The following is a 26564-nucleotide window of genomic DNA, read 5'->3' on the forward strand; positions in this document are numbered from 1 at the left end:
TAGGCAACTAATCCTGGTAAGAGCAGACTCTTCGTGACCTTGTTGGTATGAGTCATCCAGGTGCTAAGCACCGTTCTCTGGCGGTCAGGAGGAATGAAATAGAACGAGAGTTACGTATGTAACTAAGGTTCTATGAATTCCGGATGACCACCAGAGTTTCCTGTCACTCAGAGTTTTTGCGAGTGCATTTCGAAAGAAAAGAGCGCTGGGTGCGTCAGGTATATATATGGGCTGGTTCTGACGTCACCCATGTCACGTCCACCACGTGACTTTGTTGGTATTAATCTCGACCTATGTGCTGCGCACATGTAGACATCCAGGTGCTAAGCACCGTCCTCTGGCGGTCATCCGGAATTCATAGAACCTCAGTTACATACGTAACTCTCGTTTTACAGATAAGATAATCCTTTATTGTCCACACGCGGGGAAATTTCATTGATACAACGCAGGTAGATACAGAGGAAAGGGACAGATAACAGATTATAGGAAGTTTAAAGTTTTCTTATAAACAAAAACTCCTATAGACAAAACCTCCCATTTCCCAACAAGGGATGGAGGGGAAAAATTAAGATGTCCGCCGGGATAACGTGACGATCTCCGGGTAAGACGATGGTTCTCCGCAGATGTTAGGGATGTTATGATTGAACAAGTTCCAGAAAACCCCAGCTAGTTCTCTAAAGCAGGTCTTTTTGCAGGCAGCCAGATATTTTGTAAGAGCCTGATGCTTGTTTATTTTCTTGAAGCCCGCCCCACATCCTCCCTCTGTACTGAGATGTTTCAACGGCTGGCTGGTGTAAGGGCTCTGGCGTGAGAGCACTCCTCTCCATAGTAGAAAAAGCTTCAGTTGTATCATCTGGACTCTGTTTTTAGAGAAACAAAACATTTCGACTCGCATCCAAAAGTCATTCTCAATCTGCGAATCAAGTCCGGGAACATTCCTGGACGAATGAGGGATTAGACCGACTCCAGAGTAAAGTTCCTTTGCTCAAATCAACAATGTGGCCGGCTGCTGTGTTGCGAGTATGAATCCCAACTTTGATAAATTACTGCATGTCCTCCCTTTGAAAAAGTATTTAAAAAAAAAAAAAAAAAGATTGGCTATAATATATTTTTGCCAAAACAGATTTCAGAAAACAAATATATATATTTTAATTTCTGGCTCTGTGTGTTTTTGCTTTTCTTGTATGTGGAGTAAAAATGATAAAAAAAATAATGATCTACTTGAACATTAATACAAAACATGTCTGGTATTTCTTTTCTGATTTTTGGTATTTTGCAAGCCAATTTAAACTACATCTTTAATATTTGATTTTCAAGTCTGAATTCTGAAAAGAAAATCCAAACACCATAAATACACTGACTATACACTTACCAAACAATTCAGGCAAGACTCTTAATGGGACAGATTTATTTTAGTGTGCAATAAACCTGTCCAGAAATTTGAATCGCAGACAAAACAATGTTTTAAATTTATAGTACAACTTTCCAGGCAAAACATACAGATTATGGCAATAGCTCACAGTTGGAGAGCCTACCCATCAGTATATATACATTCAAGTTTTAGACAGAAAACAGTACAATCAGCTCAGATCTAAGTGACCAAAAGGTGGGAGAATGCATGTTATAAAAATATATTTTAATACTTATACACCATATATTCTCTGTGGCAGTTTTTTTTTTTTTTTTGACGAATTGATATTATGACCGAAAATCTAATTAATCTGTAGCCAATTACAAATTAACTAAATCACTTTTTGTATACTGAAAAAAAAATTGTACTGGAACTGGACCAAATGAGCCAAGACAAAAAAAAAGAAAAGAAAATCTTCTGACTTTTACATTTTTTTTTGGTTCCCTTTTGTTTCCTCTCATATCCCTAATAACTAGTCCTATCCACATCAAAGTTCAACATCCTCTCGGCCAGTTAAAAGAAACAAAGGGGAAATGCCATTTACAAAATAGCTTCAGATGGTGCCATTATTCAACCACAAAGATATAATGTATTATTCTTATTGCTTAAAGTCCTTTGGAACAGACATGTTTTTGGACCTCTAACAAATATTGACATTTTTACCATTTGTGCATCAAAAGTTGGGATACTTCATTCAAAAACAGTAAATCTCCTATGGCCCATCACTGCACTCAACTGAAATTATGACATCAAATTCTAGAACGTGAACACGACCTATGGCAATGGGTCTAACAATTGAGTAAAACGACCTTACGTTTGATCATTAAAAAAAACAATGGTACTTCAGGGAGCTGTATGGTTTAAATGTAAATTGCCTTCAAATGATGTACAAAACAGTCCCTTGTGGTATGGCAATATTAGATCTCTACTACTAACTACTTTACAATCTTTTTCATGAAATGGACAAATAGAGCTTTAAAAAATGTAATACAATATTAAAACATAAAACAGGACATTCCCTAAATATTTATGTATAACCTGTACAATTTGTATATTCAACATTGTACACATCGTTAGTATACGCTGTGAGGGAATAGTTTACGGTTCTACTCAAAGCTTTGGGTTATTTCAAAGTTCTAAGGCAGCCATCTTGGGGTTGTATTTGGACGGCCTGATCATCACGTGGCACCCTCTGTTCCACTACTGGAAGCTTGTGCACCGTTTGTGGAAGAGCAGGGGGCCTCCTGCTCAGTTTCCCGAACACAGATCACAGCATCTCCACTCACATTTATGAGACACTGGGCCTACACACCAGAAGAACACACTTCAACCAACAGCTTTATGGGCTCAGGGACATACAGGAGATAAGAATATAAATACCTGGTTTTTATTTGGATTTTCCATCAGCATGCATTCTTTCATACTATAGGACACAACGGCATTACCACCAAGAGCTGCGACATGCGCTCGAACCATAGCAAACACTTCTGCGATAAATGAGTGAAGAAAGCCACTAACGCCTCCTTCCTGAAGAACATAGAGGCACATTTGAACACATAGAATATTGAACAGCTGTAACGTTTACTACAATACTCATACCTCACGCAATGATGTTGTCTCTCTTATAAAGAACATATTAATGATTCCAAGGTATTTAATTATGCGGGTCCCAGGCAGAAAGGCCAGCGGCGTCATCTTGACCACAGTGACAGAAGTGCCTCCAAAAGAACGAGCGGAGCGCAGCGAGCGAGAGCGCCCGTCAGGCAGAGGGCTGGAGCGCTCCAGAGAAGAGACTGCTCACAGAGAATCAACATCAAGACAATGACATGCAGAAAACAGGGACACTAAAACAATAAGAACCAAACTTAAAAACTGAATATAAAACCATGAGGTCATGTTCATTCTACGCCCGTCACCACATGCAGAGCATTAGAGGCGTCTGCCCCTGAGCCTGTGTTGTGGGTGTCATGCAGTGGCTGGATTTTGGCCGGTGAGTATCATTGGAAAAGCGGCTGCCATGCACCTGAGTAAGACAGAGTGTGCAGACAGACACACAGACCTGGGCAAAGCTGTGGCTCTACACTGCTCATTTCAGTGATTGAACTGTTCCGTGTTTGTGAGAGGATGGGAGATGAACAGAGCACGACAAGAGCCGAGTAGAAAGGTGTTCCAACATCAAACTGCCAAATGGCCTGCTGGTCACTACATCCATCAAACCAGTAAGAGTTTAGATTAGACTTTGCTTATTTCGAAAGCAGCGCTGCCCCCACCTGTTCCAAGTTTTCCACTTGTCATTTGTTTGAAGCTCATGACATCATTATTGACAAACTATACCCAGCATATTGCAGAAGCAAATAAGAAAAAAATCAAAGCAGAAATCAAAGTCCTGTGCATTGCATTACTGCGCTCATACATATTCTGATCTTCAGGCAGTTCAAAGCCAAGCTGTTGATTGGATGACTTTGCGGGGCGGGGCTTGATCAGAATAGCCCTGTCCACAGCTGCATGCACAAAGAGGTGTGTGAGAGTGTGTGTGCTCAGAGACTGTGTCCTCGTACTTGTCTTAACTGATCCGCGTCTTATGGTGTGCGCTTTCAGCCTAAGCAGCTCTATCCAGGTGCTGCATCTGTCTGCAAAGGAACCGTAATCAACCGAGGCAGCTGGAGAGAACACACAAGAGACAAACAGCCCGCACCCAGACGGACAAACAGCACGACACAACAACGACGTACAAACACAAACAACAGAAAAGAACAAAAGAAAGTGGATGAGGTTCCGGGAGCAGTGCAACGTCAACTCAGACAAAAAGGATGAGTCGAAAAACGGGCCTGTGTAATGTTTGGGATCAGGGAAGGGGGGCGTGTGAGGGCGAGGTAGGGTGCTCACCTCGGGATGAGACACTGGAGCTCTCCTGGGCACCTGATGGATACAGACAGAAATGCCAGATTAGACATTTATCGTACATTCAAAAGATACCACCATTTGAAAGATTACTAAAATGTAGAGAATGAACAGTTGGTGTAGACTCTTTAAATTGATATAACAACAGAATAGTCATAAAGCGAAATGGAGGAGGCAAAAGTTCAATATTACAAAACATGTTCAAACTATTTTATGTCTTTATAACAAAAAATAAACATATTTGAATTTTGAGCATTACAGGAAGGATAATTTGTGATAAAATTAGACATTAATGTAGGCTCAACACGCCTAAGGAATAATGTAAAATATTGGACATGTGGTATTATTTTGACAAAACCACCTAGATATTTCATATTTTGTAATCTTCCACTTCACTTTTGCCTCCATTCTGTGACATATTTTTGTTTTACAGACTTATAAAAGGGACTATTGACCTTATTCCGTCCCGCCTACTTTTCCCTCTTTTTCCCCATGTATCGCCACTTCAGTTGTAATTACAACGTCGTTGGTTTAAATGGAGAATGAGGGACAAGTCTCGCTGCTGAAATATGCTATGAAGCAGATTGATTTGTGTAAAATATCCAACGTTCATGTGACCAACAAGTCAACATTATTTTCTCTGAGGGTCAGCAGCCCGATGTTAACAAATCCAAATCCAGAAGGATTGTGTTGTATGGCGGTGCCCAGACGGACTTCCGGAATAAGGTGAATATTGTGCATGAATAATATCAGATGAAGCGGTTCCAGAACAATAGGATTTACATTACATTACAAGCTACTCATCTGTTCAAATTCTATGTGATCAAGGTCATCCAACTATGTAAATACTGCATGTATTTAAAGTCCTGTAGTGGACCCACACCAACAAACTTGATGAACTAACACTCCACTGAGCTCTACCTTAACAGCAAATCACGTCAGACCCAGCACACCGAGCAGGTCACATGACATTTACCTGACGCCCGCATCATCACCAGCGGATTTTGACAGAGTTTTGCAGTTGGTGTGAACAAAGAAACTGTGCCTGAATTGTGAATGAGGATTTCAAAGCCTGTTAGTGAAGAAAGCCCAAACCACATCATGGGAAAGTAAGCGAATACAGGATATGGCACCTGTGATTTTAGAAGTCTGGGTTGCAGCGGATGAAGCATCTGCACACAACTCCATTGGGAACTGCAGCTGCTCCTCAGTCTCTCCGTTCCCTACTAGAACACACAGACCAATCAGTTTGTAAGAAGATCTGTGAAATGACGGGAGGGGGGAGAATGATCTGACCTTTGCATGGGGCTTTCTCTGCTGGTTTGTCCTGAGTCTGGTCCTTGTCAAAAGCCATGGCCACTGCAGTCACAGCCACCTGAAAGAAGGGGAAATCTGTTAAAAATACTGATTTCAGACTGAACATGATGGGTAACATTGTGAATTTACCTGTATGAGTTCTTCCTCTGGCACAGCAACGGCAAAGTTGAGATGACAGAGACAGCAGGGGATCATGGAGCGCAGCTTGAAGTAAAAGCTCTGACCAAACCAGAAGAAGAAATGTGTTGACATCACACATAATAGACACCAGTGTCATGGAGCTACTAAATGATATAAAGAGTCTTACTTTAAGCAGATTCTCACAAAGATCAGTGAAGATCTTGTTCAAGACTTGATTAGTGAGATTGACATTATTCAGCCGTAAAACTCTGACTGATGTAAACATCTGTTACACAAAAGTAGAAAGTCAAGCAACAGAACCCGGCAATGTGCGTTTAGGATAAATACATTCTTCTAAAGTCTGACCTGTACGGCAGACGTCCAGTTGTTGATCCCAGGCATGATTTCAGTGTTACAGCTGTAGAAGCCTTGAATAACAGGAAACAGTAGAGCAGTCAGTGCGTTTACATGTAAACGTATAACATTCGGTTTTGAGGTCTTGGACCAGCTCTGTCCTCGTCCAAGTATACATGCAGTCGAGAAAATCAAATTTCTGACAAGAATGTGTCGTCCTCCTAACACTTGGTGGCGATATGCGTTGTTTCAGCGGACTTCCAGTTGACCTTTTGCGTCACATATAAACAACTATCATGCGCATTTTTGAACAACAGCAAGATGGATAGTTTTGTTCATCTTTTATGTAATGTCCGCGTTAGTTATTGTGCAGATAAAGTGCACGCTAACCCTTGTGAGTGAATGCGGTTCTTCCTTGTAAGCGGCAGGCTTTCGTGTATGGTTTTGTTTCCGGGGTCATACGTCAGCGTGGGTCGTGCGCACTTACAATTACGCAACCGCATAATCTGGGCGTCTCAATCAGAGATTTTTAACGCCGATTTCTATCGGAGTAAGGTGTTTACATGCATACGAAGATGTCTGATTGTATCGGATTAAAGCAACTATTTGTTTTTTTTGTTTGCATGTAAAGCTAATGAGTGAGTTTTGATGAGTTCAAACTACTATCAATGATCAAATAAGAAAATGTTCAAACCTGTAGGGGGAGCTGCATCAGTGAGAAGGGCGTAGATGTCTTCCACAGCATCAGTGTCATCAATCTATCACAAAGAGCGAAAACAGTGAGTGCCCATAGAGAACAGAGAGTCAAGTTCAAGCCGGAGTCTATCGACTGCCTAGTACTTTCCAAGGACAAGAGATATTTAGAACAATGGGAGATGGTCACCTCTAAAACAAAAGCATCCTTCTTTCCATGGGAAAGGTCCAGTTCTGACACTTCATCTGAACTTTCTGAATGAGAACGGAAGAGCCTGGAGCGGTGCCGAGGTTCAGGAATGGGAGAGCCCACAATCTCCTCTGATTGCTCCTAAAGCAACACACAATCAACTGTCAGTTTGGGAAAATGAAATAAATGAAAACTTAGTATGTTGAGAGTGAATCACATGCCAGAGTACACTCATCCCAGCTCTGTGTCAGTCACACAGTGTTAATGTGGATGTGGGGTTGAGGTGAGGAGTGAGGGCCTAGTCTACTGTGTTGCCCACAGAAGTGCTGTTGTAGTAGTAGGTTATAATGGCCCTGCCCCCAAATGTCCCAGTTAAGGCACGTTACAAAGAACACAAATGGTGCAGTTTAAAGGTGAAACATAGGATTTGTCATGCTGCGCTGCGTCTCACAGCAATAAAGGCTCAGTACCATGTTTATGTCGCCAAACACCTCAGGATCCAACGCAAATATTTTCTTTAATGACCAAGAAAAAAGCAAAGCAAGTGATCAAATGAATGTGGAACAATATTATAGGTGTATATTGTTGTCTTCTGTCTAAATTGAGACATGTGTGAAAGAGCCCGTGGCTAACATTTACTTAAAGATCCCATATCATGCTATTTTTTCCGTTTCGTAGTCTACCCATAGGGTATATTTGATAATAATAAGTCAGTGTATGTAATAAGTAAACACCCATAACATAATAGTTATAAATATCACTCATATTTTGGACCCCGCTCACAAACCCGGAAATGCAGACTGCTTAGTTTGAGATTCGCCCCCACCTTCGCAAAGAGCGATCTGCCTCGCCCAACCCGTGACATAGTCTCAGCGTGAGCGTCCGTTCCCCACCCAACTCGTGATGTAGTCTCAGCGTGAGCGTGCGTTCCCCACCCAACTCTTGATGTAGTCTCAGCGTGAGCGTGCGTTCCCCACCCAACTCGTGATGTAGTCTCAGCGTGAGCGTGCGTTCCCCACCCAACTCGTGATGTAGTCTCAGCCTGAGCGTGCGTTCCCCGCCCACCCTGTGACGTAGTCTCAGCCTCGAGACGGTGGAGGTGTAAACAGAGGTTGAGGCGTGTGCCGATACATAGCGTATGACACAGCAGCACAGGTCAGCGGCAGCAGCGTTGGAACAAAAGTAGCCGTTGAAGCCAACTATGCCTAAATAGCCGCGGTTCCTATCGAGCGGGGGGGCGGGGGGAGTGCAACAGGTACAGAGTGCTTCCTGGAGGATGGGCTGAAACAGGGAAGCGTGCTACAGCACTCACCAGGCTGACTCATCCAAGTGAGTAGGCCCCGTCTGTCTGCTCACCCGAGGAGAAGGAGAGAGACTTTTCTCTAGCTAACGACTGCAGGAATCAATCAAAAAAACACTTTGGGCACATATATGAGGTTCCAATAGCACTGTAAGAAGGTTAAAAGCTCTGAAAAGTTGATTTTGCATGATATGGGACCTTTAAGGGTCGTGCTTTGTAGTAGGAAATCAAAAGACGGCTACTTATTACTCAGAAAGTTAGGTGACATTATAAGAAAAATCTGTCATCATCAAATTTGTTGTGAAGAAAGGAAGTCTGTATGTATGTAGCGGGTCAATGCATGACATTATGTGTGAAATATGTTTGTGCGTTACTCCATATGAAATCTGTGTGTGGGTCGCCCATATTAGCTTACTGGAGGGTTGATTTGGTAGAGCTCTTTGTTCCGAACGATGGTGTCATTGATTCTCTTCTGGATGGTCTGGATATGTTGCTCGTTGCTGAGGTCCCCCGAGGTCTTTCCTGCAATCTGAATACCCCCAGGAGCAGGAAGAGCGGTCAGATAGACTCCTGTGGCTGACTGAAAACAAACAGCATAATAGTTAGCGCAGACACTTATACAACATGACAGGACAGAGCGCAGAGGACCTACAGCCAGACCCAGCAACATGTTCTCGCCCACACTGATCTGAATGTGAAGGCTGAACAGAGCGTTCATGCTGCGCAGCTTCAGCTTGTTCATCAGCTGTGTGTGCAGCTCGTACTCCATGAATGGCAACAGGTTGGAGATGGCTGTGGCATTAACTTCCCCTTGGGCTTTCTTCTTCAAACGGCAGAGCCTAAAAAAGACAAGATTTTGTTGACCATATCCATATTTAAAAATAAATTTTGATTGATTAATAAGTCTGATCTCTATAAACTGAAGCAAGGGTTCAGAAGGCCTAGTAATGAAATCTGCTCTTATATCAGCCCAAAACATGTCAAACATGGGGAATATCAAATACAGGCTGATAAAAAAACTATAGAAAACCAGATAAACAAGAACACACTAGGCTATTACATGTATTACTGATATAGACTTTGGGAACACGTTTTTGACATTTACGAGTGCAATGTTGAGGAAATGTCAAAATGTACCTGTATTCCAACCAGGAAATTCTCAGGTCTTTTACCTTTAAGTTTTATCTATTTTTGTTGTTAAAGTTTCTTTGACTGATCACAATTTAGGAAACTTTAGTAATTTAGCCTAAAGTCCGTAGCAGGAGGGCAAGGTGGGAAACTGCCGAGGCCAGCATTGCCCAAGGGGCGGCAGGAGGAACAGACGTGGTCAAGTGTGTGAGACCTTCCAGAGGTCACACTTCACCAGCCCTGTCATGCAGCCTTTAGCCTTTTCTTCATGCAGTTTATAGTCTGGACTCATATTCACAGCTCTGTGATTGTCTTTGTCATTATTGAAAAATCCCATTAATTTCTATATGGTGCGATCAAAGAGTTTTACTGTGCATTTCTCTCATAATCTCATGATAAAAGTGATGCTAAACATCAGACATTTGAGTTCAGACATCCCGAGCAAAGTATGTGAAGCCTGTGGTGTTTCAAAGGAGTAGAGCACTGAGCATGTGAGTGACTTAATCTGCGCTGGGAGGTCCAGGCCAGGGGCGTTTTTAACAGGGAGGTAGTGGGCTCAGCAGCTCATGTTACAAGATTAAAACATATTTTATTAACACCAATCAATAACATTCACAGAAAATTAAATCAAATAAAAAATATAAATTGTAATCTTATTGCAGGAGAGAGGCTGGGGGGAAAGGGAGGGGGGCATCCCTGCTGACTGCTGACACCCACCATTTAGGGCTGTAGTCGACATAAATTCTTAGTCGACTTGATCTGTCCATCAATTAGTTGACAAAACGAGGCATGACACAATCTCTCAAATCTCTTTCTGCTGCTTTTCACATAAAGCTTTTATAACCCAAATAAAATGAATAAGTGATTAGTCACTACTACCACTTACATTTGGAATTCTTGGTATACTTAGCATATAACAACAGTGAGACATTTTATACCTGGCCTGAATGAGACACCCTTTTCCTGTGACAGCAGCTTCAGGTGGAAGGTCTATGGTGGTGAACAGTACATCTGGGACCTATAGCACACAACAATCAGGTTATTGGTGTTGTCATTATTGGTATTGTCATTTGACTAAAAACTGTCCCAATCTCGGCAGTGCACCTTCTGCCGTCGACAGATATAACAGTATGTGAGCTGGGCAGGAAAGGGCATGTTGAGTTCATCGTATGGAATATGACAGAAACCACAGCTCGGTGGAGATGGCTCTTCAAATCTGAGAGGGAAAACCAGAAAGAAGGAATTAGGTCAGCTATAGATTCAAAGTTTAATTCTCTGTGACTATATTTAATGGAAAGGTAAACAAAAGTACCTGTGGTCTGTACTTCCAAGGTCCAAACAGCCATCGCGCATATACCGGGGATTTAGAATCGCTGCTGTACCTGATGCCGATAAGATACAGACCTCTTCACTGCAAAAAGTAGAATTTATTATTATTATTATATGTTATTATAACATTTATTAAACAAGAAAAACTTGTATACTGGTGGAAGAGCATATACTGCACATACCAGATACTTGTACTCTCGCTGTATCCCACAACAGCATGGCAACCAAGAGCTTTGGCGTGAGATTTGATTTCTTGGCGGATTTCCTCCCACCAGGCATCACGAGTCTCTGGCTCATCTGGAAAACAAGTTGTGAAGTCAAGTTGTGAATTTAAAAACATCTCAAAAGGAGAAATACCGGCAACATTTGACACCAAAGATACATTTTTCTCCATGAAACACACATATCTTACTGCTTTGACTTATTAGAGAGACAGAAAATAGAACAGTATTTTCTGAGGAGTGAAGGTTCATCAAAGCATGTTAGAACTTGCTCTAGTTTGTGAAACATGAAGACTAAGATGACTGGCAATGATCTGAGGATGGAGGTGATGGTTAGTTGAGTGAGGCTCAGTAATTGTTAATACTGAAGTGCATTTGTGTCTTTCTTATCTGTATTGCCTTAGAAGCACTTTAGAACAAAGTATATTTTGTGACGAATCATCCTTACAGATAAAATGGTTGAAATATAAGTTTGAAAAGGTGGCCAGATATAGTAACTTCGAGGCAAAATAAAGTAACCCATAAGTCACTATGACAACAAAAAAAGAGCAAATATATTGAGTCATCACGGTAGAAATGCCAAATAGTTTGCTTTTCTTCTTCTAAAATTACTATTTTCAAGCCTGGAAATTCTATTGAGGTCCACAAAAGTATAATTTAGGTAAGGTAAAATATGTAACAAATCAGTAGATAAAATTAAAAACTGTTAAACACATAATGTTAAATAGAATGGTGTGTTTAAACCAGGCTCCGACATCACTCACATTTCCATTTTTTTCATTCGACAAAACCACCTTGATCCTTTTGTGACTTTCGGAGGTTAATTCCAGTTTCGCCAGAGAAATCAATGTTACACTTCACTTTTAGCCTGCATTTGAGAATTTTGAATGTTTTTTAACTTAAAAGCCTTTTTCCCCCCCAAACCTACATTATGAAATAAATTAGAAGAAATATTTAAAGATATGTGGTAACCTTGTACACATACAGTAGCATGATAACCAATAATTGGTGTAAATTTGTAAAATAGTGCTACTCGGCGGAGCAGGGAAGATGAAAGCAAACACAAAGACTGAAGATGTTGATAAATGAAGATGACCATTGTTCAGGCATCAGGCCTATGAGATGGGTTTGTTAAACCAGAAGCAGCATGTCACACAGGCACAGGCTCACCAACGTGCACGTGTATGAGCATGTACACGCGTATAAGCAGAGGAGGGCCATATTCATTCCCCAGAGACCAGCTCCAACAATCAACTATTTCCTTCAGTACTAATCAACCAAGCCAGATGCAGGAGAAATTGACCTCCAAATGCAACCTGCTAATCCTTTCTTCTCCTCTCAGTATGAATACGGCCCAGTGAGGTAAGGATGCACATGCCTGATCAGTGGCTCGCTCACACAGAAACCTCCTAAACCTGCGCTGGTCTAGAGGTTTGAGCACAATGCTGTTTGAAAGCATCAGTACAGCGCTGAGACCAGGGAGGGGCTACAGCGGGAGGAGGGCACGGAGCCAGGCCAGGCTGGACAGGGAGGGAGCACAGCGCATGCTAAACTCAGCTTAGCAGCAGCATACACTCACACTGATAGTCAGGAGGATGGCAGCTCACTGAAGGCCACGTGTGAACAATGTGTGAGGCGACCGAGTGGTTCACAAACTCTCACTGGATCAGGTACAGAAGAGTTTCATTGCCCTTTCACTGGGACTGCTTATTGAAACAATTGAGAAACTGATCCAAATCTGAACTACAATCAGATTATAATTGATCTATGAAAGGACTGATAACAATATTTTAATAATAATAATAATAATAAAAATAATAATACAATAAAAAAACAAACAAATATAATAATAATAATAATAATAATAATCATTATTATTATTATTACAACAATGGAAAACTAGGGCCACAGGGAGAAATTACATTCCAGAGCAGATTGGGTGAAAGACAACTGTATACGGATTGATTTAAAGAATAGGGGCCTTAGATATGTGCAACATATAGAAATGTATGTCGGTGTAATCCCTCATTCGTCCAGGCGTGTTCCATAGTAGAAAAAGCTTCAGTTGTAGTCATCTGGACTCAGTTAGAAAAAATAGACGTTTCGACTCTCATCCAAGAGTCATTGTCAATGACTCTTGGATGAGAGTCGAAACGTCTATTTTTTCTAAATTTCTGAACTGACATTTCACATTTTGTCTGAACATTAAACTGCAACTAATAGGTTTAAAATGTATTAGCACATTTCTGTTGGACTGACATAATATCGTTTGCCTATTGTTGTGTGGATATTCATTTTTGTGAAATTTGCACTATTTGCCTTGGGGAAAATTTTAGCACGTTTGAGGAAAAGTAGGTGGGTTTCATGTGAACAGCTAAACCTAGTTCCAAAAGAAATGTCTATATCAGATATTTGTCTTTATCTGAGCATCAGGACTCAAGCGTAATATCAATCGGTCGTACTGAAGTTTGAGAACCACTGTATTAGATGTACTTCTCTGTAGAGAAGGTGAGAGTTGATTGTTTGACAAAGCGCTGTCACTGAGCTGCCATCACTCCTGTGGGTGGAAGCATAAAAGGGGAAATACCTGCAGTGACACTATTCCAGTCTAGCAGTTTGTAAGAGCGCGTGTTACCCAAGGCTGGGCCAGAACACAACGTTAGTACAGGAAAGAGACAAGAGAAGACAGTCTACACACAAGCACAGCACAACTCACATTCACCATAGAGACATAGCATTGACTGACTGAGATATATAATGAGGCTAAGCTAAAAGTGTGAGCAGTAACAGGCACATAGCATGACACGATTACAAGTCAGAGAAATCTTAAAAGATCAACACTGCAACAAAGACGTAGAGAACTCATCAAGTCTCACTAACTGGATAAAGTCTCCTCTTGCACTTTCAAACTTAAAATCTTAAAATAATGAGTACGGATAGGAAGCCCCTCCCAGAGGCCAGGCCCAGAGTAGGATAAATATCTGAGTTCTCAGTTCAAAACAGAGTTCAGATAATTGCACTTGTATCCTTTTCTATGATAATACATAGGCCTAGTATTTATCTTCCTCAGCGTACGCAAGTGTATGTGTTCACTCCCTCTCCTTTCCCCTTGGGTGCTCTCTAGCACTCCCAGATCAATATCGTAAATAAGACATTGTTCTTAATGTTTGGCCTTGTAAAATAAAGGTGAAATGAAAAAAAAAATAAAGTATGATCAAACGTGTGCATGTACCATTAGCTCTGGGGAAACACTGATACTGTTAGTACTCAAGTTCAGTCCAGTGAAAGTGTAGGGAGGAGCATAAAAAAGGGCATACCACCATTCCTATTTACTACTGCAGTGGAACTCCACGGCTCTGGAGAGGGTCCATTACATGATAGAAAATTAAAAAAAGAAAAAGCCTGTTTCACATTATATCGGCGCTCCGACTATAAGATAAAGGCATGTAGCCGCCTGCTCTTTATTAGACAAACCTTACTCTGCAAAATAAAAAGGAGTAGCCCGTTTTGCTTGTTTTATCTTCTATGAACTAGTTGACTAAGATGATAAACATACTTAGACTAATGGGAACATTCTTTGGCATACAGAAAGAGTATGTAGAGGTTTTCCATTTTCTACGCAGAGGAGCATATAGATCACCACAGCCCCATCTGCAGCCAATGCTTCAGCTGAAGCAAGCAAAGAAATCATGATGGAGCCATGCACCTCACCTTCAGAGCACCACAGCACCACAACATCCAGACACATCAGTCACTTCATCATTTTCACAGCACATGAAGCTGGCAACAAGGTGAAAGATGCACCAAGAACATTTAAGAACTATTCCATCTGCTTCCTTACAGAACAAATCCTTCAGAAAGCATAGCCAGTAAACATCTTTCACCTTCTTAACACAAACATTTCATTAAGAAACAAAGGATTCCTTCTAACTCACCACAGACACTGAACTTACTCTACACATCTGTTGTACTCACCAGGGTTGTGAATGCGGTCCAGCAGCTTCACCGAGCGGGCACTGACCACTCCACCAACATGAACCAGAAAACCAGGGGGGAATGATGTCAGTGTGAAGAAGGGGAACTCCTGCAGTATTAAAAAAGAGAGAAAAAATAAAAAAATAAACAATTAACAAAATACACATTACAAATTGCACATTTGATCAAATCTAGTATACACCATCCCTCCAGAACAGACTGTCGGATTTAATGTAATGTAAAAATACCTCAAACAGTTTATTGTGCATTGGAATTTGAAAACATATTATTGTGGTTTGGAATTTCAACAATTGTACAAGTGTGTCTATTCTTAGATTTTGGCATGAATGCTTCCATACAGCAGGATACACGAGGACAGATTAACCCATCCCCAAAGCATCACACACACACACACGCACGCACGCACGCACACACACCTCACCCTGAGCAAACACGCATGCAGCAAGTACAGTCGACGTGTGGAAATGGACGGACACAGAAATCCTGAGATGAACAGTATTTCCAGTTGACATGCTTTCTCGGGTCTCCAAACAGATGGCCATTTGAGATCAATCATCAAAAGTAAATCATGCATTTGAAAATACTGTATGAAAAATCAACCATCATAATGTTCCTTGGTTATGAATAGTAGGGTAAAAAAGGTAAAAACCAAAAATGACGAAACAATCTATTAAGAATGTGCTTTTTCTTCTTCTCTTGTTTGACTCCAAAAATGAAGTAAGATATTCACAATCACTAAGAGCAAGGCATGACTTAAGATGATGCATGATGTCTGATGACAACTCTTCAGGGATGAAGACACACAGAGTTTGGGTTCTGCATCATCAGTCTGTGAATCTTTGAAGAGTGAAGTGGGTCCCAAGCAAACACAAGGCAGGGTCACAGCAAACTGAAGGCCAGCTTCCATCAGAGTCAGAACACAACAGGAAGAGGCAGAGAGGGACATGGCCATCAGTGGCTTAGGTCTTTAGAGGGGAAGAAGTGCAGATAGATGTGCCCACAACAGAACATACCCCAGTGTTACACAATAACCTAGAAGAGGATGCTCCCTGAGGAGCACAAGCATCAAGAGGACAGAGAGATACATCAGAATTGAGCACCTGCAACTCACAGCTCCAACAACTCAAATACAAATATTGTTCAATCTGTGCACTTGCCAACAAAACAAAAATCTTCATATCAATAATGTAAGGAATAATAGAGGATTTTTTTCCGCCAATTTGAGAACTCAAGCGACTGATAGTCCCTTTTTAAAAAATGTCCATGCGCACACTCACCCCCCCACCCTCCTGTTCTTTCCAAGAGGCCACCTACCATCAAACCTTGAGTGGAAGAATGCAACAGCCCCACTGCTACACGTGCGTTTGTTTATTAGCGCGACGGACCGCATCTCTCGTCTCTGCAGATTTCCATCTCTTCTGAGCTCAAACACAGTCTTTCTCTGTCGTTATTTTTGTACTGTACACTGAAGGAACTCGCTAAACACACACCGGCATATCAACCACGCATGCGCAGCCAGGAAAACGTGCTGCTGTCCTTAGAAACGAGGCTGCAGGTGTGCTGTAGCACGCAGGGAATGATTGACAAGTGGGAAAACTACTCGGCTGTCCATGCCACGAGGAAATGAGACTCAGATTGCCCGCTAAAAATCCTCTATTATTGCTTTAAATGAATCTATCAAAGCATTATGTAATGTTGCAATTCATACTCGCTGTTCAAGAGCTGTCTGTGTTTGTTGCCTCAGCAGCGTCTTCAAGGGTCCGACCTCTTTCCCCGCACTGCCACTTCCCATGCCTGTTCAAAGACAAAGCCATTGTCAACTCATTCAGAAAAGCTCAATGCATTTTTATTTATTCAAATTGCTGTTCTTCTTTTATAAGACACTTTTCTCTAACTTGCTTAGCTGATCATAATGCTATGCATGCTGTAGCAGTTTTTGTTTTTCCAGTGACGGTGTTAGTAGAGTTGTTTAACACTGTAGCTAAGCCTAGGCTGGGCTCTTGTAGTTAAATACTTCCACATTAATGTGAAACACACAGGTTGGTCCTACAGTACCAGAGGCTGCCATGAGCAGCAGGTGCTCATTGAAGGACACACTCTTTCTGAGAAGGGCAGAGTCTGAGTGGGTAGTAGAGGGGAGGGGTGGGCTGTTGCGAGCAGAACACACGGAGCCATGACCAGGGAGGGACAGGGCATCTGTGGGCAGGACGGGGGAGCTAGGGCAGAAGAAGATCCCAGGCCTGCGTCTCATTGGCAGGTGGTCTGTCCAGCACAGACCCAAGGGAAACGGAGGGATGGAGAAAAACAGATAGAAATGAAGAGAAGGTAGAGGGAGCAGAAAGAAATGCATGAACCAGACAAAGTGATGAGAATGACTGTGGGTATGGGCTATGACCCAATTTTAATGAAGTATGTGCCAAACTTATGAATAAGATTTGAACGATAATACGTTTTGTTCCTCAATGAATTTAATATTTTGAATAGTGACCATTTGGAGCCAAATCTGTACACTCAAAACATATCAATGTATCCCTTATCAAATTAATAGTTGTATTTTTTGCAGTCGTCTTCACTAAAGAGGAAAAGATGATGCTAATAATAATTAATTAATTCTATACTGCCAATTCCTGTAGTAATCTTAATATTATTTAATAATGAAAAGGCCATAAATGAGCCAAGTAATTAGAATTGCTTCTGTGAAATAACATCTGAATTCATCAATTAAGGGAAGAATCTACAATAATGGTGAGCTGGTAAATCTTGTTTTAGTCAATTCTTTATTTATTTACCAATATTTAACCAGGAAAGTCCCACTGAGAAGAATCTATAATTATTTCTAATATAATCTTATTTATATTTTCTATATACCACTGAGGACATCAATTAGGTTTTAAGAGGAAAAAATAATGGTGGTAAACAAATATGAGGGGAAAAGGGAGAGTTGAAAACAAAGGAAACTAGTGGGAAGAATAATATAGCTACACAGAAAGAGGGACATGTACTTAGGAGAGGAACGCCTCTGCTGCTAGTACTAACTACTGTGTTCATCTTTGTACAGTGCTGCAGGACTTACCTTCCACTCTGTGAATGACCAAACTGGGAGCTAATGAAGAAGTCAGATTAGCTTAACAGTAAACAACAGTCAGTCATGAGACACAATGCTTCCATAAAACAAGATAAAAAACAAAACGCTGCTAAAATAAATTAACTTAAAATACATATCCACAGTAACAGCACACTCATGACTATGGGAGAGGGAGATGGGCGACATGAGAGAATGGGTGGGTGCTCTTACCCGTCTTGGGCGTCAAACTGAGGTCAGTGTCGGATGAGGAGGACTGGCGACTGCATGGCTTGGAAGGAGAGAAGGGGGGTGGGGAGGAGGTGGAGGTGGGGAGAGCTCGGAAAGGGGTGGACGGGCCGGAGGACGTGGGCAGGTCCTCCCCAAACACTGGCCTGGCAGAGAACAAGTGCGTCAGCAGGTCACTGGCTTCATGTCTTCAGTGTATGGCCGACATATTAGTGGAGCTACGTGTATTTCATTTAGTGTACATGAAACAAAGAGGGCTTGGGAATGTGACCATGTCTTTGACGCTCCATATATTGCTACGGAAAAATATTGTGATAAACGATCATATTTACACTGCTTTTTGCAACTGACAAACCTAAAGCAGGACAATCCCAATAAACCCTTCTTTTAAATGTTAAGTAGCATTCAAAGACATGAGCTACAATAAATAAATAGCATGAAACAATATATAGCAAATAATGAGTTACTTATTCAACTTATTCTACAGCTCATTGAATTACAGACAATAAATATTTACCACCAAAATATATTGTTTCCAGTATGATCTATTGAACAATAAATCAATTGAAATATCATGAAAGGCCTAATGTGCTGCCTCGTTTGATTAGAACAGTGGAACGTTGATGAGAGCTGTCAAATTCATGACCAGAAAATGACAGTGAGGAGAATGACCTTTTTCTTCCATATTGGACTGTTGTGTTCTTTGGCAAGACTCCACAAGCTTTACTTACCTCGACTTCTCGACTCAACAATGTCACCAAAACATTATCTCTACTTCATCACTGTTGTCCTGTTGTTTACCAGTTATTTGTTGCTGTATTTATGACACATTAAAGTTAAATAGCAAAAAATGATTGACCAATTTATTGTGAGCAAGGTTACATGCATGGTTCAAACCTCCAAGCATATGGAATCATCAGCCAGTGTGTTTTTTTTTGTTTCATGTTTTATTTAATATTTCTCTTTTTGTGCAAAGTGTCTTTTTAAAGTTGTGTGATCATTTTTGCTTCCAGGATGCTTCATGTGTGCCTCTGGAGCAGCTTCAGTTCTATAAGAATAATTGCGCTCTAGAGTGTTGCCACGGTCTCCGATTAATTCATATTTCAACTTGGGTCACATTGATTACAGTCCAGAGCAGACCAACGTGGCCCCGCCCTAATTTTTTATCTTCTGATCCATTCCCAAGTTCTGTGCACTACCCATATGTGAGTGTTTGCGCAGGGTGAGGTGTGTGTGTGTGAGATGCTTTGGGGATGGGTTAATGGACTACAACACACAAGACGCACACCACACAAAGCATAAAAGGAAAGCAGCGGGGCAACAACAGAGAAAGCCAAAAGAAAACCAAGGAGGCATATTGAAGCATGTGTCCCAGTACTAACAGGAGTCTAAACATGTCACTGGGCCTCCCTCACCACTGAAGCAGGACCATGGTTATAGGGCATAACAAGCATCTTTGAAGGAAATCTTTCGTAGGAAATTTGACCACACTTAATTCTTAGTGTTGTAACCAGATTAAAAATGACTGAAAACTGATAAAACGCAGTGATAGTCTTTGATCACCTTAGAATGCCACAGTGTTATCCATGGGTTCCAGGCATTCGGATTCCTTCCTGGATTGAAGGATTTGGCAGGGAAAAGGTGGAACATTGTCAAAGGAGTAGCACAATTTAAATCAAACTATCTTTTGAAGATCACTAAATCTTCAAATCAGAAACGAATCATTTGCATGACACCCATGGATAATATTGTGCCATTCTAACGGGGACAACGGTAATCAAAGGCTATGACTTATTTATGATCAGTTTGGTTTTACTGTAAAGGCCAACTTAGTTTGTTTTATTCATTTATTTAGGGGATCAATTTGTAGTCTTTTATTGAAAGATATCTGCTCCTCTGCGTACCAGTGAAGATGAGTGTGGGCACAGAGACAGAGAAGTTCTGGGTGAGTCTCTGGGAATTGCAAGCCAAGTGCACAGGGCTGTTGTGAGTGGAGCGACATCCGAGGGCTATGGGAGACCTGGGCCAATCAGCAGAAACAACAGAGCCCCCCACAGAGACGTGATGAGCAACGTCCAAGTCCACATGAAGCCAGAAAGGAAGAGAGAACGCAAACAAGAACCAACACTACATATAGCAGGAGTGAAAAGTGAGATCAAAAAAGAGGCAGAGAAGGTGTGTTATGTAAGAATCGCATGCAAAGCTCACATGCAAAGACTTGTCCTTCTGATGTCAAGCTCACAAATCAGGTTCAATCTCAACATACTCATTCAACACACCAGATTGAGGCAAAATTTCATTCGGAAATTTGCAATGATTTGTGGGGAAGGGATTTTTACAGCAGTCAAGTTAGAACGCAATTAAATTTTTTTTTAAATTTTGGTTTAAACAGGGAGAGAATCAAATAAATTAAATGCTTTACTCACATAAAATGAGTTTGCAACTAGTTTGTATCGAGTTCTACGCAATATCACCATATTCTCAGGAGTTTGTGGAACAAATATTGTGAGAATTTACCATGCATGTTCCACTTTGACCCAATCAGCTTGAAATATTTGTCTGGACATTCCCCCCCCCCCCAATTGCTTTCATCGAGCTCCTTTCCAGAGTTCTACACATTGATCAGAATACAAGACCCTAATGTTCAAATAGTGCCAACACTTATTATTACATTTAATTCATTACAATAGTGAATACATATTTTTCTTTAGTTCAGTCACAGTGCTACCAAGAGAGAAAATGTATCTTTTTACCAGTTTTTGTTCCATGTGGAGATATTTTATGAAATAATATATAACACGCTTTGAGTCAGCTCTGTGGAGGTGCAAACTCATATTAAAGATAACATTGTTTTTAGCACACACGAGACAAATTATATTTTTGTTTCGGCTAAAATGGTACACTGTGGGGCTTCAAATGATCTTACTTAGAAAGATCAGGTGTCAGGTAAACACTGCCCATATATACACAAGTAATCATTCTGTTCTTTTACCATTAGATGAATGAGCACACTTCAATATGATTAGATTAAACCTGCTTTGTTAAGGGTCAAATGCAGTAGAGATGCAAACAATGTCTTTTAGCTTGTGACTTCTGGCTGTAGTTGTAGGCTAAATGGAAATGCATCCTAGTCATTACATGTGCACTTTTCCCTCATTAGCCCATAGTTCTGTAAGGTGCAGCAACTGGTGAACCATGACAGGTGGGTAAAGTAAACGCCGGTTCATACTCCTCCATCAAATCGACGGAGGACTAAACCTCGCCAAAGCACACGGCGGCATGTACGCAGCAAGCAAGGTCTACGTGGATTTGAAGGAGAAGTCTAAACCGGCCTCATCTCATTCAGTTGCAGCGCAGAGGCAGAGCAGAGAGCCATGCAGCAAGACACAGATGAGGCTGTGAAGATGGTTGTGTGCTTGTGTTAAAACATGTGTGTGTCTCAGGATATGCGAGTGCCATTAGTCTTGGAATACACACGAGACAGATTCCAAACAGGTTCATATCAGATTCCACACTCACACAAACAAAGCTGAGACACACAGGACTATGAACACACTCTGAGCTCTGTCCACAAGTATGTATATTATTTAATGCAAAAGATGACCAGAGAACAGATGATTGATTTAAGAACTTTACGGTATCCTTGTAACTGTGAGCCAAACAAAAGGCTTAAAAATATTGAAAAAGACTGTTGCATCAGCCTTCATAAAGCTTAGATTGAATGGTGATCTAGAAAGAGACTGCAAAAGAGCCGAGTGAAAATGGAGCAGGGAAAGCATGAACTTTGATTCATAATGAGATTTATGAATTAAAGTTAAATGTGTTTAACCAGATTTTATGTACATTCAGGTAGAGGCATTTTTCTGAAATCATTGGAAACTGCACTGCACTGTGCTCACTGTGAAACAGTTGCAATACATCCTGAACGCTGCTGCTCGGGTCCTGACTAGAACCAGGAAGTACCGTACGATCACATTAGTCCTGTTCTCAAGTCTCTTGTCATTTAGAATAGACTTAAAATGAGACCTATTATGCAAAATCAACTTTTAGGAGATTCTAACCATATGATGATTGTTTCCCCTTCGGTTTTCTTCATTTCACCACTCTCCAGATTCCCCACTGATTTAAGCCCACTGCCTGTACTTTGTTCTGCAATTTCATTTTCTTGAACGGTGAAAATTTGCTGGTTGCTATGAGAACCGCAGCTCTCCACAGGAGGGGCAGACAGCATGCTGCACTTTGTTGTGAGGATACAGTATACCGTAAAGGGGCAACCAGAAAAAAAAAAACAGAAGCAGAATTTTTTTATTTTTTAGTAAAGTCCATTTAAGACATCCAAAATATAACTATGATCCACAGGTGTCATAGAATAACTATATAGCAGACAAAAGCACAACAAGTCTTCTTTAAAGCAGCTCTGCTTGTGCAGAAGTCTCTCTATGGCCTTAATAAATGAGGAAATGACCAAAAACTGTTGCAGTTTGAGCTTTATTAATTAAGAATTTAATTTTAACCTTTTTTAAGATGCACTATGTGCTTTCCTTCCACATGCTTGTCAACATAAAGATGTTACTGCTTTGCATGAAATGTTCCACAGTAAGGCTTTTACCTATAGGTCAAATCTGTAGCGAGGCAAGCCCGCTCAGAGGGAAAATGTTGCTCGTTTTTCAATTTAACTTTTTAGCAAAAAAATACTTGAGTATATAATGCTATACTGTGTAACATTCCTGGCAAAGCAATAAGATCTCCATCGACAGAAGCAGGTAGTGGAGCCCTCAGACAAGTTACATAGTGCATCTTTGAAGCCGTGAAAACCTAATGAAATATAGTACATCTGTACATTTACATGTGGACAGAGCAACAGGACCATGCCATCTTCCTCATGCACACGAGCGTTGTTCATTCTCTCACATAAAGGGCTCCATGCGGGTGCTGTGTCATACTCACTCCTTGCACTCTTTTGAAGGGGAGCTGCAGGCGTTGGAGGCAGGGACACAGTTACTGTGTGCGTTTGAGCTCAGTTTGTCCAGAGTGCAGGCTGTCCCGATGGCTCGTACCACCAGCCCCGACTCTCCCTCCAGGTCGAAACACTGCAGGTAGCCCACCATGGCGTTTCCTCCCATCTCCAGGACTTTAAGACCAATTTTCCTCTGCAGCTCTCCTAAATACAAGATACAGATAACCCAGTGTTTCCATTATTATAGGAGACAATTATAGCACATACACTACAGTGCCATAAAAGAAAAACAAAAAAATGTACTGCAAGATACTGTACATATAAAAACTACTACTACTACCGCTAGTGACAGGGTAAATTATCATAACACAAAAAGGAATTATTTCTCAATTGAAAAAACAAAAAGGTCCAAAAGTAAAATCTCACCAGACATTAGAGAGATAAGTCTCTGGCGTGCTTCATTGGAGGCCCTTGGGGTTCTGATGCGATCGATCCACTGGTACTCTGGATCCTCGTTCACTACAAGCTCCTCCACAAAGCCATGCACCATTACTGCCCGATAGCACCGCGGGATGGATGTAGCTAGAACACCAGGAGAAAATAACATTATTTTTAGTCTTAGAATTCATAATTGAAGACCCATGTAAAACTTTCTGTACTTAAAGAGAACTTTTTATAATTTTGTCTGCAATATAGTTATAAATCTATTACAGCCGTGAAGAATTATTTCATATTTTGGACATTTTAAATTGCATCCTCGCAACAAAGTGCCACTCTACTGGACCATGGCTCGGTCACGACTATGGAGAGCTGTAGATCACAGTATACGACGCTGCTGATTCCCACATATAAGACATCTGTGTACAAAGTACATAGCAGTCTTGGGGTTGGGGAAAACATGAATTTTCTGAGCAATGGAGTCTTGATTGATCGCACTCAATGTATGAACATGCAAGAACCAAATTAAATACAACTTTGAATAGGTAAATGAGAAAACAATTATACACAAACATACATACATACATTACATAAGCATACAAAAGAATGATAATAAAATCAAACATACTGCAAAAGAACTTGACTCCACAGGACGATTGCCTGAAGCGGTTCAAATCATTAAACAGCTCCACTTTGACAAGAACATTAATCTCTCCTCGTATGCCTGGAGTTAGAACACAATATGGAAGAGTTATCATCCGAAAAAAATTGGATCATCATTATCAACAAATGTTGTACCATGAATCGTATCATAGATAGGAAACCAGCCGGATATGATCGAAGCTGCTTCAGTGGCCAAGAGTGGGTCAATGTCAATGTAAACCTTCCCAATGGCATCATTGGCACTATATGTGTCATGGTCCAGGACGGTTATTTGCAATGGCTCGTCCTGCAGGTCTTCATCGTCCACCTGGGAGTACAGGACCACACAGACAGATACAGACGCATATAATCATGGACATCAAATAATGTATTAACTGTATGAATGTGTCACTGCCAACAGCAAGAATATTCTATTCTATCAAATAAAGTCCATATATCATAGCATAATTATTACAAAGTGTTTACCTCAAATTTAAACCATTCAGAGTTCCACTGGGGATTGAGGGACTTGGGACAGACATCAGTTTTGAATGTTGTGTTTCCAAACTTTACCTAAGAATCAAGGGTGAATTTAATAGACAGAGTCAATCGTATTTTATTGCATAATCAAGGGTAAAAGAAGAGTTACAGAAACTCACCTCTACAAATGCATCAGTGAGGTCACTGGCTCTGTCCATCACAGGCAAGTGGCGACCTGCCACGATTTTGGCCTTCAATTTACCAGGCATAATGTACTTGCACAGGATCTGCAAAGAAAATATGAACTCAGCCCATGGCACCAGATCTGAAACACACTGCTGTCAACAACAACAGTCAAGAGAGTGCACCTGAGAGAGACATCTGTGTCTGGCATTATGGAGAGCTTCTACAAGCAGCTCAGAGCTAACAGCTAACGCTAAACACAACATGTTAGGAGCACATTACTGCTTCAGTGGAGGCATTAGCACAGCACACACACGAGTCATCCACTGGTAGTTAGCCAGATTAACGTTAGCACAGCTAGCAGGAAAAGCCACTTAAATTAACCGCATTGCAGTCCATTTTCAGCGACATACGTTTGCGTCCATGTTGCAGTGACTGGTGACCAGAAAAAACATTTCTCGCCACAAAACCAGACAGTTCTACATGTGAGAGAGCTGTAATTCCTACCAGTGCTACAACATAAACACGCAGCTGTCAAGGCGGCCGCAAGAGGTTCCTTGTACGCGGGCGTTTGCGCCGACAGCCCTCCGCTGTGACTTCCTCGTCTCTCCCATAACACCACAGCGCACTGGAGACGCCGATGTGCAACCACAAAGCAGTCTCTTCAGGCTAAAGCGGATCGAAAACGAAAAGGGTTGAATATTTGGTCAAAGAGGGTTTTCTAAACACCTCAGCGCATCGGTGACATGACAGTGTAGTGAGCGCGTGACCTGCAGCTAGCTCGCCCTCGCGCACTGCTTTGATGAATGAGTGTGTGAGCTTCAAGGACCGCGGGAAATCTGGGAGACAGCGATCTTTTCACGTGTAACGCAAATGGCAAACATAATGCATTGATGGGAGTAAATTCAAAGTATAGGATTAGGATTTTCTTAATAAACTTTTATTAGGGTTTTAATTAAATGTGTACTCTTTATCGGACTGTTGTGGTAAAGAAGGAGCTGAGTTGAAAGGCAAAGCTCTCAATTTACCGGTCAATCTACGTTCCTCCCCTCACCTATGGTCATGAGCTTTAGTTAATGACCGAAAGGTCGCAGATACAAGCGGTCGAAATGAGTTTCCTCCGCCGGGTGGCTGGGCGCTCCCTTAGAGATAGGGTGAGGAGCTCAGCCACACGGGGGGAGCTCGGAGTAGAGCCACTGCTCCTCCACGTCGAGAGGAGCCAGTTGAGGTGGCTCGAGCATCTGTTCTGGATGCCTCCTGGGCGCCTCCCTGGGGAAGTGTTTCGGGCATGTCCCACCGGGAAGAGGCCCCGGGGAAGACCCAGGACACGCTGGAGGGACTATGTCTCTCGGCTGGCCTAGGAATGCCTCGGGATCCCCCCGGAGGAGTTGGAAGAAGTGTTAGAAGGCTATGTTGATTCAGCAGTTTGTATTTCATTTTTCACAAACGTTTGATGTAAAAATTAGCTTTTTTATTTTTACTTCTACGTAATAATTTGCAGCCACTGGTAGGGAAACTTAAGAATCAATATAAAATCCAAACCCTGTATGCAATGTATGTATGCATGCAAGCAAGAGATGCATGTTTATTACAG

The 26564-nt window shown here is 41.4% G+C and overlaps 1 protein-coding gene across 10 annotated transcripts; it reads right to left on the reverse strand.

The window, feature by feature from the left end:
• Positions 1–1393: 1393 nt before the first annotated feature.
• Positions 1394–25771, reverse strand: c2cd5 (C2 calcium dependent domain containing 5). 10 transcript variants are annotated; one of them, XM_072436011.1, is made up of 33 exons: positions 25478–25771; positions 24967–25074; positions 24794–24880; positions 24464–24635; positions 24294–24389; positions 23654–23809; positions 23218–23431; positions 18256–18416; positions 17016–17222; positions 16669–16754; positions 15974–16009; positions 14940–15048; positions 13552–13605; positions 10926–11040; positions 10727–10825; positions 10519–10630; positions 10353–10432; positions 8939–9125; positions 8702–8866; positions 7457–7501; positions 6987–7127; positions 6798–6861; positions 6116–6177; positions 5937–6035; positions 5759–5848; positions 5609–5687; positions 5446–5535; positions 5289–5357; positions 4298–4330; positions 3970–4071; positions 3011–3204; positions 2792–2938; positions 1394–2715 (listed from the first exon to the last, which is right to left on the reverse strand). In XM_072436011.1, exons 2-33 carry the CDS (start codon positions 25054–25056, stop codon positions 2590–2592), a joined length of 3567 nt encoding a protein of 1188 aa, XP_072292112.1. In that variant the 5' UTR covers positions 25057–25074; positions 25478–25771; the 3' UTR covers positions 1394–2589. The 10 variants fall into 10 exon arrangements, with proteins under 10 accessions (XP_072292112.1, XP_072292113.1, XP_072292115.1 ...); XM_072436012.1 differs by lacking the exons at positions 13552–13605; positions 15974–16009; XM_072436014.1 differs by lacking the exons at positions 13552–13605; positions 15974–16009; positions 17016–17222 and having other exon boundaries at positions 25478–25770.
• Between the last annotated feature and the right edge of the window lie 793 nt (positions 25772–26564).

The sequence above is a fragment of the Eucyclogobius newberryi genome, unplaced genomic scaffold (assembly GCF_026437365.1).
Source record: "Eucyclogobius newberryi isolate DKJ021-1_F unplaced genomic scaffold, fEucNew1.0.hap1 SCAF_7, whole genome shotgun sequence".
Lineage (NCBI taxonomy): Eukaryota > Metazoa > Chordata > Actinopteri > Gobiiformes > Gobiidae > Eucyclogobius > Eucyclogobius newberryi.

Bases quoted from the DNA above. Each gene is read 5' to 3' on its own strand.
- c2cd5 (XM_072436011.1), bottom strand. From the start codon at position 25,056: ATGCCTGGTAAATTGAAGGCCAAAATCGTGGCAGGTCGCCACTTGCCT. The intron at 5,536-5,608 runs GTCAGATCATTC...GTGTTCTAGTAG, and splicing joins AGAGAAAGCCCCATGCAAAG to GGAACGGAGAGACTGAGGAG. The intron at 2,716-2,791 runs GTATTTATATTC...TCTGGTGTGTAG, and splicing joins AAAATCCAAATAAAAACCAG to GCCCAGTGTCTCATAAATGT.